Source organism: Cervus canadensis, chromosome 13 (genome assembly GCF_019320065.1).
Source record: "Cervus canadensis isolate Bull #8, Minnesota chromosome 13, ASM1932006v1, whole genome shotgun sequence".
NCBI lineage: Eukaryota > Metazoa > Chordata > Mammalia > Artiodactyla > Cervidae > Cervus > Cervus canadensis.
The window spans coordinates 19353377-19370924 of NC_057398.1; the positions used below are offsets into that span (position 1 = coordinate 19353377).

Here is a 17548-nt window from a genome sequence, read left to right on the forward strand (position 1 = left end):
ACAAAACAGTGGACAGTAGATTACACTGAACCGACAAAGTGTTTCACTATTCCACAAACACATCATGAATGCTTCCAGCAATCATCTTGAAACCTCATTGTTTATCCCCACCTACTTTGTATTAACTCCAACTCTACCTTATTCTAAATTCTCTAGGCTTCAGCCCTGTGTGCTGCTTAGTCGCTCAGCATGTCCAACTCTGCAACCCCATGGACTGTTGCCCACCAGGCTCCTCTGTCCATGGGGATTCTCCAGGCAAGAATACTGGAGCGGGTTGCCATTCTCTTCTCCAGGGATTGTCCCAACCCAGGGATTGAACCCAGGTCTCCCACTGCAGGATTCTATACCATCTGAGCCAGCAGGGAAGCCCATTTGAAGCCCTATTCTGATCCTGTTGCTAGCACTTTGAAGTTAGTATTTTTGACTCCCTAGTGTCTGACTCAATTTTTGTTAAAGAATTCTGGCTTTGATTTCCCTATCTCTTTCTGTCTAGACTTTCTGGAACAGGGCCCCACCCTATTTTGGCCTGTAAAAGCTAACTCCGAAAATCAGCTGGAAGAGTTCCACTCATATCAATTTCTCACTAAAGGAAACTTTGGACACACAGTCATCTAGTTCCTCTCCAATTGATTCCTCATCTGTCCTTCCTGACTTTGTTCTTAGAGTGACAACTTAGCCTTTATTTTTCCCTATCCTCATTCTAATTTGGCATTCTGCAGCTCTTGATGGTGTTCCAACAACTTACTCCTTGGTATTCTAATCTTAATCAGTCTCCTATTAATGGCTTTGTTTCTAGTTAATGAGTACTGTCAGATAGGCACACTCTGTTTCCACAAATCAGACAGTGGACAAATAGGGCAAATGTATACTGTTAATTCCCGTTCAGGAGATACAGATAATCAGAGAGATCTAATCATTTGCCTATGGTTCCATGGCAAGTAAGCTGCAGATATGTAATCAGAACCCAGTATTCTACTATTCCTTTCAGTTTTTGGAAAGTACCATAGTCATAAGAAGAAGAATTATAGTACTAATAGTATTTATAATCATAATCTATAATAATCATTCTTTTTGAGCACCTACTTCTGTGCTCTTATTTAAACCTCACCACAATTCTATGAAGCATTTTAATGCTTGACCCATAATAGACACTCAGTAAATATCATTTACAAGTGAATAAATAGACAAATGAAAATTTTCACATAGCTATTATCTTCATTTACAGATAAGAAAACTAAGGTATAGATTTTTACCAAAGTCATACACCTAGATGATGATTTAAAACCAGACTGGTCTGTCTTCAGAATCTATCTTTTTCCACTTTTTCACACGGCATTTCAATTTATCATAAAAGAAGAGGGTGTCAAACATCCCAACAGAAATCAACTTAAGGAAGTTCTCAGATGATATACTTTTACTATATAAAGTAGAATAGAAATACACTTGGGTCCCTTATTATCAATAGAATAGAGATATATATTTTTGTGATTTTCTGAAAAACAGATATAAATATAATTCTAATACAAAATTCAGGAGGAAACTGCGATACTCCAGTAACAGCTCGAACCTGATTTTAGACAGTAGTTCTCCTCTATCTGCACAGTCCACACTGACTTGTCGAATCAGTTCATGAAATACTGTGTTATAAATGGTCTGTTCCTTCTTCAGTATATGAAGCAGTTTGTGCATCTGGCAAAAGATAAGTAAGATAATCAATATTTATTATAGTCTTGCCAGTAAAAGACATCTTAGGGGGTAAGCACTCTGAAGTTTTAGTGTAAGTTTTTGAAATACCTAGATTAATTTGTTCACTTACACTTTTCTTTATAAATATAGATAAAAATGATACATTAATAAACTGTCTAATCATGTACCTCTTTATGATGCACTGAGAAAGTCACAATATTACTACTATGTTATACCTGCCAAAAATACAAAGCCTGAATTGAATAGTTACACATCAGACAAACCAGAATTGAGGAACATTCTATAGGTATCAAAGTTAAGAAAACCAAAGAACAGTTTCAGGAACATGACAACTAAAAGTACTGAAATTCTGAAATAGAGAGGGAAATAGCTATAAAAGCTATTATAGGTATAGTTAATAAAATTTGAAACTTGAAAATGAACTATATTACATAATATTATCATATCAACATTAAATTTCTTGATTTTGATAACTATATTATAGATATGTAAGAGAATGTCCTTATTCATAGGAAACATACCCCAAAATGTTTGGTGATAAAGATTCATGAAGTTGCCAGCTTACTCTAAAATGGTTCAGGAAAAAACCCATACACATAGAGGATGTATACAGAAAGAGAAAGAATGATAAAGCAAACAGGGCACAATGTAAACAATTAATGAATCTGGGTAAAGATTATATAGGAGTGCCTTATACAGAACTTGTCTATAAATTTCAAATTCTATAAAAATAAAACTTTACAAAAGAGAAACAGCCCCATAAAGAAAAAAAATCTCACTATGTAAGACTAAAAAAACTCTTTCATTAGGTGCAAAATAAAAAACTACAAGTGGTAAGAAAGCGTGGTTTAATTGGCAATGTTTTTTAGCGGTACATAAAATAGCAGTTTTATAATCAATGGTGCCTTATATTCGATTAAATACAATAACAATAATAAAAAATTATACAGTGTTTGCCACATGTCAAGCATTGTCCTAAGCACTTTACATGCATTATGTCTTTAATCTCCACAACAACCTTATGAGGTAAACAGTATTATCTGTAATACACAGATGAGGAAATCAAGGCACAAATCCATTAAATGACCTGCTCAAGGTCACCAGCTAATAAACGGCAGGGTCAGGATTTCAATCCAGGCATTTTACCTCCACAGCACATACTCTTAACCACTAGTTTTCACTGATGTTTGCAGTTACCTTGGTTGGCCCTGTATACTCCTGATTTTCCACACCAGCCCTCTCCAGCATAGTGTCCATCACATCATTCAGTTGAACCACTTCTATTCTCTTATTAGGTTTCCTAAAAGATTAAGATGGCAGATTTTTATAATTAAAGTTACAATAGGTCATGCTCAAAAGGCAAAAGGAACATAATATGTATAAAGAAAATGTACGTACTATGGAACATTAATGGCATTTTAAAGCATTATACCTGTATGTACTAATCTTGTGAGATATCAATAATACAGTAAAAAAAACAAAAAAACAAAAGAAAAACCAAAAAAATACAAATAGTATGATCTTCTTTTTCATAAAAGAAAATAATGTTCTGTTCTCCTCCCTCAAAAAAAATTTTATATACCTATTGTGTAAGACTGTAACACAGAAAAATGTGGAGTGATAAACATCATGCTGTTAATATTGGCTAACAAGGTGTTAATACCAAATACTTCACAATCAAAAAGAAAATGGACAAAGGATAGATAAGGAAAAAAAGCCTATAACAAAATGGAGAAATGCTAATAGTTAAATGTAGAATGTAAAGGTATTTTATATATACTCAGTAATCCCACTTAAAAGACTTGAAACCAGATCTCAAAGAGAGGGACTTCCTGGTGGTCCAGTGAATCCACAGTTCCACTGCACAGGGCACAGGTTTGATTCCCAGTCAAGGAACTCAGATCCTGCCTGCTGCATAGCGTGGACCCCGACCCCCAAAAAAAGGATCTCGGAGAGGGATTAGCACCCCCATGTTCATTGCAGCTCTATTCACAATAGCCAAGATGTGGAAACAACCTAAACATTCATCGATGAATGAATGCATAAAGAAGTATATACACTCACACAGAAATATTATTCAACCTTAAAAAAAAAGAGAGATTTCTGCACTATGCAGCAACATGAATGTACCAAGAGGATATTATGCTAAGTGAAATAAGCCAGTCACAGAAGAACAAGCACTGCTTGATTCCATTTACGTGAGGTACCTAAAATGGTCAAACTCATAGAATCAGAGAGTTTAATAGCGGTCTGCAAGGGCTGTGGGGAGAAGGAAATAAGAAGTTGCTAATCAAGGGCATAATATTTCAATAATGCAAGGTTCTAGAGTTTTGCTGTGCAACACTGTGCCTATAATTAACAACACTGTATTTCACCCTTATGATTTTATTAAGAGGGTAGATCTCATGTTAAATATTCTTCCCACAATAAAATTTAAAGACAATAAAAAAAAAACATTTAAAATGGTAATTTAAAAAAAGTGTTTTCTAGCACTTTAATGTTATTGTAAATATGTAAAGAATCAATATGCAGTTGGACAAAGAAAGCATTGATTAAATGATAGAAATGTAGGCAAACATTGTCTTGGGTTTCTATGGTAATTTTATTATTTTTGTGTAATAAACTACCAGTAAAAAGGAAAAAAATATATATATAGTTATTCTTTCTTAGAAACATTCTCAAAATAAACTGTACTTACATGGATGGGAAGAGCAATAGCCTATTTTCGCTGTCTGTGAGGAGAGTAGTATATTTGCTGCAATAAATAAGACAGGTAAACCTATTGTAAGAAAACCATTTGGCCTATTTATCACATAATAAAACATGAAAAACTTAAGATCTCACAGAATTGAGAAGCTTGGAGACAATCAGAAAGGTCCATTGTTTTACACACAAGATCATACTTAAATGGACTTAGACATCTACAGACACAGATATAATGATACTTAGATTTAAAACATTTAAGTAAAAGAGCTTTAATCACATTTTCCAATGTATCACAATACAAAAATTTCTTTGATTCATTAAAAAAAAATGACCTATCAAAGGTGGAAGAATGTTCTAAGAACACCAAAGTCAACAAAGTGACTAAACAGGTTAAAAAATTAATAAGAAGCAGAGATGAAACCAAACCCAGTTTTCCTGATGCCCAACATACACATTTGTTGCCTGGAAGTATGTGCTTATACCTAAGTGGGTATCACAATGAGAACCACATGGTAACTCTTCAAATTCATTACTATTTATTTATGTATCCTTTTTCTTCCTCCAGTTGAAAAACATTTACTTTGTTTCTGCCCCCAACTGGAACACAGTTCGTTAATAAGGTCCATTTTCAGAATTTAGATTCATGAAAAATATTCAGGGACTATAAAGGTTCAAAATAGTTTCAAAAGTGAGTGTGTGAGAGGGACTAGAAGCAATGATACCCTGGGAGCAATGAGTACACCTAGCTTCCAGATCTTGGTTTCTGAGAACTCTTCTCCACTAAAAGGAAAACAGTACTTCTTGAAGAAATGACTCATAGCTCATTTCAGAGTTGGAGTTGGGAAATCCAAGATGAACCTGAAAATCTTATTGAGCCTGAGAATAAGAGAACATTCAAAGAACGATGGGCAGAGGCTTAAAGAACACAAGAGCCAGCTCAAAGGAGCTGGCATTAGCAAACCCAGGAAAAACTTGAACATCAATGATAACAAAGAAATATGACTCGCCAAAAAAATGGAGAAATCTATGAGTCTATATTGTAAAACAGCAACTAGTACATACAAGAATGATGGAGCTAAAAGAAATTATCAACAGGATCTATAACTAGTGCGTTGTAAGCAAACACACACTTAAGTATTTGGTGGCAAATGGTCATGAGGGCCTCCAACTCACTCTTGAATAGTTTAAGAGTGTGTGTGTGTGTGTGTATTAAAGCAAATGAGGCAAAATGTAATTACTCAGTCAGGAGAGAGTACATGGGAGTTCCTTGTCTTATTTTTGTAACATTTTTATAACTTTAAAATTATATAAAAAATTAAAAGTCACCCCCCAAAATGAGTTGCATTTAGTTCCCTTTGGCAAAATACTGTTCTGAAACCCACCATTATAAGGCGCAACCACATACTACAAGCCTTATTTATTACTATAACATATGTACTGGATAAGGTGAAACAGATGACAGCTTCTGAATATTTTACTATAAAAACTAGTCCAAAGTTTTAGTTTTTCAAATTATGAAACATTCAAGTGTTGTTTCAGAAAATAAAACCATTTTCAACCTCATAAAGCGCGAATCAAAGAAAACTGGAAATGACTAGTCTGAAGTCTGGAGTTAAGCCCTAGAGCGTGCATTATGAGGTTTCAACTTATAGGGCTGCTTTCCTTTGTCATTGCTCAAAACCATTTCTAAAGAGGAAGCAAGCATTCAGAACAAAGATCTTATTTTTTTCATTCAAAATTAAACAACAGGAAAAAGACAGAGAACAATTTAATCACGAAAATCTCAAATTTTTAAAAACTGAAATATAACTGATTTACAATATTGTTAACTTTTAGGTGCAGAGCAAAGTGACTCAGTTATATATATATTTTTCAAATTATTTTCCATTATAGGTTATTACAAGATATTGAAGATATTACAGGATATTGAGTATTTTATAATCATACAGTTCCCTGCACCATACAGTAAATTCTTGTTGCTTCAAACTCTTTTAAGTAAGACGTTTTTCATTAGTTTTTGATACCTTCCTTAAATTTTATTAGCATGGTAAGCCAAACGTTTACTCATTTCATTGTAAATATTGACTAGGAAAAGGCTTCCCTGGGGTTCAGTGGTAGAGAATCTGCCCGCCAAATGCAGGAGACACAGGTTTGATCCCTGGGCTGAGAAGATCCCTTGGAGAAGGAAATGGCAACCCACTCCAGTACTCTTGCCTGGGAAATCCCATGGACAGAGGAGCCTGGCAGGCTACAGTTCATGGGGTCACAAAAGAGTAAGATACAACTTAGTGACCAACCGCCCGCCTAGGAACATGAGTGAATTGCTCAGGTTCCTCTGTGTCTGGGAAGTAGGAAGCAGCTCAACTTGTCAGATATTCAGTATATATCCCAGTACTCACTCATCAAAACACTCTAAACCTGAAACTCCTGTATTTGACACAATATGAAATTCTTCAGGAATCAATGTATCTGTTAGTTTCTTTGGCTTAAAAAAAAAAGAACAAGAATAAAAACATTAGATGAGTCATATAAATCCTAATTCCTATCCCAAAAGGACACTATTTATTAAGAGATTTTGATTACAGAAATAACACCACTTAGTACTATGGGTCATGGCAAGGAATAATAAACTTTTAGCAGAAAACAGGTTAAAAAATTAACCATGAATTAAAGAACAATCTTGGTTTCAGTATTAGATAACAAAGAAATCTATTGACTTGAAAATTCAAGAGCTATTTAAAATTTTCCTTAGCAACCTGCCAAAAATAAGAATTCGACAACTTTTTTTTTCTGCTTTTTCTTAAATTGAAATATAGCTGATTTACGATGTTGTGTTACTTTCAAATACTCTACAACTTTAAACTGTGGGTTTCTTAAAAAAAAAAAATCTAGGCTCCTATACTGTATTTTCAAGATTAAATAGCTGTAGTTTGGAAAACTGCTTAAGATACACTTGATCTTCTCCTAGTAAATTCCCTTTCCTAGAAAAAATTAGAAAGTGCCATGAAAAAATTAGAAAGCCTAAACAATGCAGGCCGTTAGAGTTTGACATGGCTTTATATTCTGAGGATTTTTTTTTTTAAGTAGAGAGAGGGAGAGGAAGTTGTCAAACACTTTATTTACCTTATGAGGTACAATGACTCCATCACGTGACTGCAGCGCGCGGTCCGCTCGTGGGGGACAAACTGCACTCTCCCTCGTCTCTCCTTTAACATATTTCACATCGTACAGAAAAGAAATATCCCTAAGATTAAAAAAATAAAAATTTACAAAATAAGTTTTTTGTTTGGCTATTGGATAAAAGTGGGTAATGCCCACATACATCCTTCTAGTGGGTAAAAAGGGACACAAAACTGGTCTCCTTACCTCATACTTTACTTAGAAGGCTGAGGCATTAGGGTTTTCCCCCACATCCTTCCTTTTCTCCATCTCAAATTTCCTTCTCCTTTCCTTCAGCCTCAGGTTAAGATGTATTCTATTCCCCAGGATTACTTCCTCCACTTCAGCCCTTCATTTCATCTTTGCCCACATTCTTGGGGATCTCATTCCATCAATTATAATTTCTGTGTATTTCCTTTTCTCCTGAAATATTCCCTCCGGCCTATAACTCAGGTCGTTTCCTCTTCTAAAAATCATCCTTTGACTGTGCATTGTCGTCAAGTTACCTTGATCTACCTCGTACTTTCTGCTCAACATTAGACTTCTTAAAATCTCCCTGCAAATCTGATTTCATTTCCATCTCTCTGCTGAAATCATTCTCCAGAAAGCTGAGGATGACTTTCTACAGTTAAGTCACCAGTTCTCATCTTCCACTGTTCTTCTGGGTATTTTCCAGGGTTGATCACCTCACATTCTAAAAACACTCTCCTCTTTCCTGCCCTCTGTATGACTGGATTCCCTTGGTTCTTTCATCCCACCCACTCCTTCCTGGACATCTCTGTGACCTCTTGCCTACCAAGTGGAAATTTTCCACAACATCCCATCCACATTCCTCTGTGCTTTCCCTACACTTTCTCCCTTGGCTATGCTATCAAATCTCACCTTATCATACTTGCTACTTCTAGATACAACTAAATAATTCTCCCCCATTCTAACTTTTCATCCTTCTGTAATCACTAGTTCTAACCACCACTCTACTCATCAAAAATCTCAGCATCCATAATTGATTCTGTCCCATCCTTTGTCCTCAATATCTGTCACTAACACATATTAATTTTATAGTCACTCTCCTCTTGTCTCTTGCCAATGCCAAATCAGGGCAACCTTTGCCATGTAAGGTATGTATCCACAGGGTACAGACATTTCAGAGAGGCCACTATCCTGTCTTACCATACTACAGATCTCCACATTTCTAAAAATTCCTACTTAGATGTCATCTGACATTAAAAGTTTAATGTCAGATAATTGCTGCACTCAGAGATAATAATTATTCAAAGTACTTCAAATATCTCATAACTACTTATTAAATGTTAATAATTAAAGTCATGGTCCACTGGCATAAAATAAAGTACCGATACTTAAGACACGAAAGCCCCAGAACACAGAAGTCCGTAGCCTAAATTTCTGCCACTTTTTCTAGCACTGAGCCATAACTGAGTAAAAACACATTATATTTACACAGCAGTAAGAGCAGTGTTCAGTTTTACAAGTGCTCTTGCATTCATTATCTCATTTGTGCTTTCTATATCTCTGGGAGGTACACAAAATGGAGTGAGTCTATTATTCCGTTTTTACAAATAAGAAATTGAACTCAGAAAGACTAAATAATCTACTCAAGTAGTGTAAACTCACTATTAAATGGTATTTCAGTAAGGAGCATGGCAGGAGTAAGTGGTTTTTGGAGGGAGTAAGTTGATAAATGAACCCATACACAAAAAATTAGGAGATCACAATCTTCACAGGGAAAATGTTGACCCTTTGGATATTTTTAGGAATGATATAAAAACAACAAATATAACTTGCTGATTTGATCACTTCTTTGATGGTGGTGCAGAGGTAGAGAATCTGCCTGCCAATGCAGGAGGCGCAAGAGACCTGGGTGCAATCCCTGGATCTGGAAGATCCCCTGGAGTAGGAAATGGCAACCCACTCCAGTATTCTTGCCTGGAAAATTCCATGGACAGAGGAGCCTGGTGCACTACAGTCCATGGGGTGCAAAGAGTCAGACATGACTGAGCAACTGAGCACACACATGTGTAAGTTTAAGGGTTTGCTCTGAGGAAAACCAGGGTTTAAGAACTTATTTTTCAAGTTTTTGCATGACATGAAACTATGTTACCTAGCTCTTCTCAGAAGTGCAAATAAAAGAGGCCCAAAGACATTCTGCCTGATATTGTCCCTCCTACTAGAGTACAACAAGGAATAAGAGAATAAGGGGACAAGTACACAAAGAGACACCAAAGCAAATTTAAATGAGTGAAATGTCAGAAGAGCCAGCTTCTATTGCCATCCTACTGATAATAATCATACACAAAAGGTAGACCCATGCCCTCTTCAGATTCTATGCTGGTTCATTAAAGATACTTCAAGCTTTAAAACTATGATTCTGTGATTTTTTCCAGTTCTGCTCCCTCCAAGGAAATCATACAAAATGAGATAATGACTCCGTTCATCTGCATCTACCCCACTACCTTCCTTCTTTACCTTCCAGCTCCCGTTAGAGAAACTGGATGGTCAATCAGGTATTTGAACTTATTTCTTCGGATAGGGTTATGCCAGACGTGGTCAACAGGGCGAGGAAGAGTACCCTGGGAGAAAAAAAACAACCATGAATATACAGCAGAGGGCGCTCTAGTCAAATGAAATCTATTCTTTTTTTTTTTTTTTGAAATCTATTCTTAATCATTTTTGAGTACATTAAAGGCATTTGGACACTGTTCAGAAAAAGTATAATTCTTATTCAATAACAAGAAGAAAGACTGAAACTAGAACAACTTAATAGTGAAAGAAAAATATCAAGACTCCGGGCTTCCCTGGTGGTACAGTGGTTAAGAACCTGCCTCGCAATGCAGGGCACAAGGACTTCCCAGGCTGGGGAGGATCCCACAAGCCTCGGAGCAACCAAGTCCAGGCTCCACAACTAACGAGCCCACATCAGCAACCAGTGAAGCCTGGGCACCCTCGAGCAAGCACTCGGCCATAACCAAGGGGCCACAGCAATGAGAAGCCTGCGTGCTGCAAGTAGAGAGCAGGCCCCGCTCTCTGCAACTAGAGAAAGCCCACCTACAGCACCCAAGACCGAGTCAGCAAAATAAATAAATAACTTTTTTTAAAAAAAAGAAAAACATCAAGACTAAGAGTAGTAATGATCATTTAGGTAAATCACATAGAAACAGGTTAATGGATATATACTCAAGTACTTCCTTGAAAGTATTCATGCAACATATTTTAGCTTTCAATCTAGGAAATTAATTTTAAAGTATCCTTAAGACAATCTGGAATATAAAACATATTAAATAAATACTTAATGAACTGGATGTCAAGATAAATGTTCCCAAGTACTTTATACACACACATACACACACACACACACATACACACCTTTGGAGTTTTAATTTTCTTAGGAGGCAGTAAGTTTTCAGGACAAGGACCAGCATTGGCCGCATTGGTCAGAGAAAGCAGAACTTCCTCAGGGATGAACTCATTTTGAAGGGAAGTAGGAAGGGGTTTTGACCGATCCACCAAAATTTTTTTCTCCTTTAGTTCAGGAAGTCCTAAGAAAATAATGGGAAAGAAAAGCTTACTGTAGTTTTTTTTTTTTAGTTAGTTAGAGTTTCCCAGGCTGTCTCATCAATCCTATATATATGTTGCTGACAGAGAGAACCATTGCTTCTGGTTGCCAAGAATAGCAACAATATTTAAAACACTGAATCATCTAGTCAAGAAAAAAACAAACTCATACTGTCTGCCCTACTCATGTTACCGAAATCACAAATCCGTGTGCCCTATGCACAGTGAGGCCTATCAATATTAAACGTTAATGTTTGGAACAGAGAAAGGTTTACTACAGATTCACATGAGGAGTGGGGTGGCTCATCCCCTAAGAACCTCAAAGTTACGGAAAGCTTTCAGTAAGTCCCTTTAAAAGCAAAAGATGAGGGATGGGCGTGGTTAGTTGTTGCAGACTACTCAGTGTCAGATTCTTTGTTACTGAGGTCTGGTCGTGGTCAGGTAATGATGTTCCTGTAAATCTCTACCAGATGAATGGTATTCTGTGTCCTGACAAGAAAGGGCAAGGTTCCAAGACACAACTTTCACCCTCCAAGGTCCCAGTGCCGGCTAAGAGGAGACAGAGCTCAGTTGGCAGCTCCCTCAGGCCCAGGTCCCACAGCCTGCCCAGCTGTCATGCCAGAGGGAGCCGGGCATCCAACCCAACCGGCCCTCCGTCTCCTCAGATCGCCCAAATTGGGGAGACCAGGTCTCACAGATTGCGACCCAGGCAGACAGCCATTGCTCTTAGGTCGCAGAGACAGGGATGAGAGAGAATTTCACTGCTGCCTCAAGGCCTGGACCAAGGCTAGTGGAGGGCCTTAGTGAGGGCTCTGGAGCCCCACAGGATGTAGTCCCCAGGCTGTTCCCCGGGCCCTCCAGCTCACCCGCTGGCCCAAAACTGGGTAAGCTGGAGGGCCTCCAGGAGAAGACCTGTACCTGTCTCTTACCTCACTCTCCACCTGATGACCACCACACCACTGCTCCTTGACTGAATCACTCCCCCAATGATGCCTCATTGACAGTTGTCAGTGGGCCACTGCGGTGCTGACCAGTGACTGAGGACAGCTGACAATCCTTCATTAACAGCCGGTTGCTTGCAAGCAGGGTGCTCTAAGGCACCAAGCAATGGCTGAGCAAGGCCTGCTGCCTAGTAACAGGGTGCGGAGTCACGAGGCACAGTAATGGCTGGCTGCTAAGGGCGGTGCTCATTCTGCTCTATTACACTCACATCAGACACGAGTTCAAAAACTCATGTACAACGAGAAACCTCCATTACTCCAAATTCAAAACTGAAAACAACTCACTTAATTTGATCAGTTAACCAGGATAGCATGAAGATGATGGGAATGTCTATTTCCCCTTTGATGTGAAAATCACAAAAGAAATCTCTTCTCTTCAAAACTGTCAAATTACTTAGTAATTTTTTCTATCTAAGTTCAAAGGTGAAAATTCAATTGGAACATTTACAGAGTGGAAGGGATTCGAGTTGGATTTAACAGTAGAATTGTGATTGTTAGAAGTGGAAAGAGTAGAATCAGTTCAGTGCAGTCGCCCAGTCGTGTCCAACTCTTTGCAAGCCCATGAACTGCAGCACGCCAGGCTTCTCTGTCCATCACCAACTCCCAGAGCTTGCTCAAAAACAAACAGAGTAGAATAATCTGAGCAAATTAGTAACACTCAGTACAAAGAATGTTCTGCACAGTTCAATGAAGGCAGATGAGTTATAAAGAGAAGGTGAACACTTAATATATGAAAAGTCTCCTATGTAGTCAAGGAGGGCTGGACTGTCATTCTTCTTAAAGAACTCTTCACTAATCTATGCTTCTCACATAGCATGGTTTATTTTAATTTTTGTAAGGATGTATCATGCTTTGATGACCATCAAAACACCTGAAGTTCACATTACCAAATCTCTATCTCTTTAGAGTTTAGGATGGAGTCAGAATATCAGAAGGAAAAAAAAAAAGGTAAGTGGATTTTAGCAGAGTCTCTCCTAAAAACAAGATGTAGGTGAGCTGGAGGAGCCTTTAACATAAGGAGGGGAGAAATGAGTCTGGCAGATTCTTATTCTAGAACAGATCTGCACATCTATATATGAACAAAAATCTTATATAAGTACCTTCATTCAAAGTAATTACTAAAACCTGATACAAACTAGTTCCTTAACAAAAACCCCCCAAAAAACCCCCAAAAGTACTGTTTCAAACCACCACTGGTACTTAAAATAGGTTGAATTTAGAACAATATAAAACTCATCAGCATTTGAAAAAAAAAAAAAAACAATCCTTATGTGGAGTAGGGCTGCAAAATATTATAAAAGGCAAGGCTTTTGATTTTATTTAAACAAGTATATTGGTAAAACAAAACTAAAGTATCTGAAATCTCACATTAAGGAAAAAAGTGAATGGTTGTGATTTCTGATTATGGTCATGATTACTTATGCCTTGAAGAACTTTACCTGTCTCTTCCTTGGATGCAGAGATTTTCAAGTTTTTGCCCTCAGGTGTTGACGTGGAGGGTGTTTTCGGGAGTGACATTATAAGCAATGCCTAGCACTCTCTGTAATCAGTTGAAATACCCCTCCGGAAAGCTAATCTACAAACATATCAGCGGCATACAGTACTGGGATTTGGCAGGGCTGCAACACAGACCTGCAGGGAAAAAAGAGAGACACAGAAGGGAAGGGAGAGAGGGATACCCGTTTAGTGTTCACGTTAAATTTGGAGTTTACAATTCATCTACCTTGCGTCTTCTTTGGGGAGACTTCTGGGGTCTCCCAAGATATCTGATGCAACTAAAACACCTGGGCCCAGACCGGAAAGGACACGCTGGACCCACCCCTCCGACCACCGGCACCACCTAAGGGCGCCCCTGGCTCGAGGCGAGTCGGCTGGATCCCGGCTTCCCCACAGGCCGCCCTCGCGCTCACAGCTTCACCGACTCGAGGTCGGGCAGAACTCAACCTCGTTTCTGCTGTCAGAAGTGATAGGAAACGGACACTTGCAACCCGTACCCGTAAATTGTCTTTCCCGCCAGACATCTTGTCGCCACGCCTTTCTCCGGACGCCTTCGTGTCGTCATGGAAACCCAGGACCCCGCGCCTTGGCAACCCTTAATGGCGGCTGCCTTCGGCGGTGCCGGCGGACGACGGAGACGGCTAAGAAACAGTCTCTCGGGGATCGGATGTGTTTTAAATCATAACATACTTTCAGTTGAATGAAGAATAAAAACGTTTAGTCGAACCGTTCTCACAGAGTCAGAAAGTGTCTGGATCCCGGGGCTCCCGAAGCAGGTGGCGCCAGTGCGCAGGCGCCAGCCGGTGTCCCTCCCCCCGACCGCCTCGACCTCCCCACTCTCCTCCGCCTTGGGACCAAAGGCGGGGTCCGACTTGAGCGAGTGTTTCGCATCCCTTCATTCCACTTTTTTGTTGTTTCCTGTGTTTTTCCACAAGCCAAATTCAGGGGGAAATGGGGTGATCAACAAGTATTGATTTCCCATCAATCCCATCAACTGAGGCATTATTGCGGATGCTGCCTCTGTCCTTGGCATTTCCATCGAGTCTTCCTTGGATACTTAAGAGCAACTTGCGCCCGCGCCCCTCATACCCCAACCCCGACCCCGACCCCCACTTTCCCTGCGGGCGGAAGGCATTCCTTGGTACAGAATTTTTTAGCTGGAGGTCGGTGAGGAAATGGCACCTCAGGTAGAGACAACCCGATCAAATCGTTGGGTCTTACTGATTAAAAACCTGTTCAGAGGAAGTTATGTGATAAATACATTGGAACAGAGAAGCTGAAAACCCCCTCTCAACACCACCATGATCGGCTCTGCTCTACCCGACCCACAGCAAAGCCCATTGACTGACATTGATTATGATAAAGGAAAATACACTTTATCACAAGGTTCTAAGCAAGGAGAGCAGGCTCAAAAGACCAGAACTCCCTGAGGGCTCTCAGTGAGGCGTTTTAAAATGCAAGGTGAGAAACTGGCCACAGGCACCTGATCAGCTTGTAGACATTTTTCTGATTGATTGTGGATTAGTGATGAGTTAACCAGGTGGTATTTCAGGAGTCAACATCAACCTTACTGTTCCAAACGGTCTGGGGTCTATGTGCTTTCATGAGCATTCAGTCAATGTCTTCCATTTGCTGGTGGGGTTACTGTCTGTAAAACAACTGGAGAATATGGCTCAGAATATTTATCTATATAGCCTTTGAGTAGGAACTAGGCGTCCTTGACGTGCTTAAACTGTTATTTTATCTTACTTGTTTTGTTTCTAAGTGTTCTCACTTCTCTGAATTTGCTCTTTGGAACTTGGGGATGGCCTAGAAGGCTAAAGCTTTTCTGCAAACAGGAGGCAGGGGATGTGAGGTGGGATGTCTGTCCCCTGGAAGGCCTTGGAGTTTTGCTGCTCAGATTCAGGATCACTTTGTATTAAAACGGAATCTAAATGCCAAGTAGCGCTGGTGGAATCCCTGCATTTACATGAAGCCCTTAGGTGTCATTTCAGGGGCTCCGAAGAGGTGCAGTACCATAGTCCTTTATGTCTCAGTGCAGAAAAGAATTTAGCAAGAGGCAAAGTGTTGGAGAAGATTCTTGAGAGTCCCTTGGACTGCAAGGAGATCAAACCAGTCAATTCTAAAGGAAATCAGTCCTGAATATTCACTGGAAAGACTGATGCTGAAGCTGAAACTCTAATACTTTGGCCACCTAAATCAAAGAACTGACTCATTGGAAAAGACCCTGATGCTGGGAAAGACTGAAGGCAGGAGGAGAAGGGGAAAACAGAGGATGAGATGGTTGGATGGCATCACCATCCAACTGGATGGACAGGAGTTTGGAAGTTGGTTATGGACAGGGAAGCCTGGCGTGCTGCAGTCCATAGGGTTACAGAGTCAGACACGACTGAAAGTGATAGATGTGGGACTTCACAGGTGGTCCAGTGGTAAAGAATCCACCTGCCAATGCAGGAGATACAAGGGACTCCAGTTCGATCTCTGTGTCAGGAAGATGCTCTGGAGTAAGAACTAGCACCCCACTCCAGTATTCTTGCCTGGAGAATTCCGTGGACAGACTAGTCCAGGGAGTTACAGAGTGGGACACAACTGTGCACACAAAGTGATAAATAGGAAACGATTTATTAGAATAGGATATTTGTGAGGTTTACAAGTCGGTGGGAAATTCCACACCAGGAAAACTTGCTGGGCTACCATTTTATAGCCAAAGGAAAACTAGGGAGGAGTACTTGTTTGACTTTCTTGAGTAGACATTATGCTTCCATCATCAGCTCCTCCTCCAGGTTGAGCAGGGGAGTTTTCTTGCCCCCACGTGGTCAGGCTAGGTCTGCAAGTTATTGTTTATGTGTGCAGAGACCATGTCCTAGGGATTATTAACTTACTGAGCTCACTGGGCAGGGTGTGGGTCTCATACCACAATTAGTTTATTATTTGGGGCATGTCTCATGCTTTTGTTGCATGGTTTTGTTAAGCAAACCTGCTCTATTGCATAATCATTAATTTACAGGGGCCTCCCACATTTCTTCCATTTACAACCCCCTGGTGGGATTAATTTTCATCACCTATTGTTCTTTAGTTGCTCTTCTGCAACCCCATGGACTACATCCCAGCAGGCTCCAGGCAAGAATACTGGAGTGGGTTGCCATTTCCTTCTCCAGGAGATCGTCCAACTCTAGGATCAAACCCACATCTTCTGCTTGACAGGTAGATTCTTTACCACTGAGCCATCTGGGAAGACCATGTCCCTTTACTCTGTCCCTATCACGCCCTCCTCCAGGTGTTTACCCTTTTATGCTTAAATGTGGGTAAAGGGCAATGATTGATCAGTGGTTACTTCCAGGTGAGAAGGGACATAGGCCTGCCTGGAGAAGGAGTAAAAACTTGGCTGAATGTCCATTCTCTATTGGGAGAACTGAAAGTTAATGTCATTCTGGTTAGCATCATCCTTTTAGCCCTCTTAGATGTTAAGTACTGGAGGATGAGTCTACAAAAAATTTAAATTAAGAGAAATACAGCAGTAAGCATTAGAAAGTCATTAAATGAGATTATGACCATGATTTTAAAGATTCAAACTGTTTTACCCCAAGCAGTTTCCAAATCTGGAAGAGGATCGTAAGGCCTCAATCTGTTTGTTTTTAGTTAGGTCTAGAATGTTTTATATTTGAGGGTCTATTGAGTCTTCTCAGTATAGATTTAATCTTTTTATTTTTTGTTAATATCCTTTGGTGATAAAAATGGCTTCCTTGCCCCTCGAGGGGCAGAACTGTTTTTTGGTGTTAGTTATATAGATGGCATCTCTAGGCAAAGCCACTTTTGGACTTGGACCCCAGTGGCCGTTCGATTGTGAAATCATCAAAGGCTGAGGGAGCCCCATCACTCCAGCGTCTGAGGCGTTTCCTCTTCCAGCG

General features: G+C 39.5%; 1 protein-coding gene across 1 annotated transcript in view; it reads right to left on the reverse strand.

The window, feature by feature from the left end:
* Positions 1 to 14394, reverse strand: part of AXDND1 (axonemal dynein light chain domain containing 1) — a 71209-nt gene extending 56815 nt beyond the window's left edge. The window contains exons 1-9 of the mRNA XM_043486052.1: positions 14138 to 14394; positions 13583 to 13775; positions 10954 to 11126; positions 10057 to 10160; positions 7537 to 7657; positions 6813 to 6898; positions 4406 to 4462; positions 2905 to 3007; positions 1568 to 1689 (exon numbers count right to left, since the gene is read on the reverse strand). Of these exons, the coding sequence (XP_043341987.1) occupies positions 1568 to 1689; positions 2905 to 3007; positions 4406 to 4462; positions 6813 to 6898; positions 7537 to 7657; positions 10057 to 10160; positions 10954 to 11126; positions 13583 to 13661 (845 nt within the window). The 5' untranslated portion in view covers positions 13662 to 13775; positions 14138 to 14394. The remainder of the gene's footprint in view (positions 1 to 1567; positions 1690 to 2904; positions 3008 to 4405; positions 4463 to 6812; positions 6899 to 7536; positions 7658 to 10056; positions 10161 to 10953; positions 11127 to 13582; positions 13776 to 14137) is intronic.
* Between the last annotated feature and the right edge of the window lie 3154 nt (positions 14395 to 17548).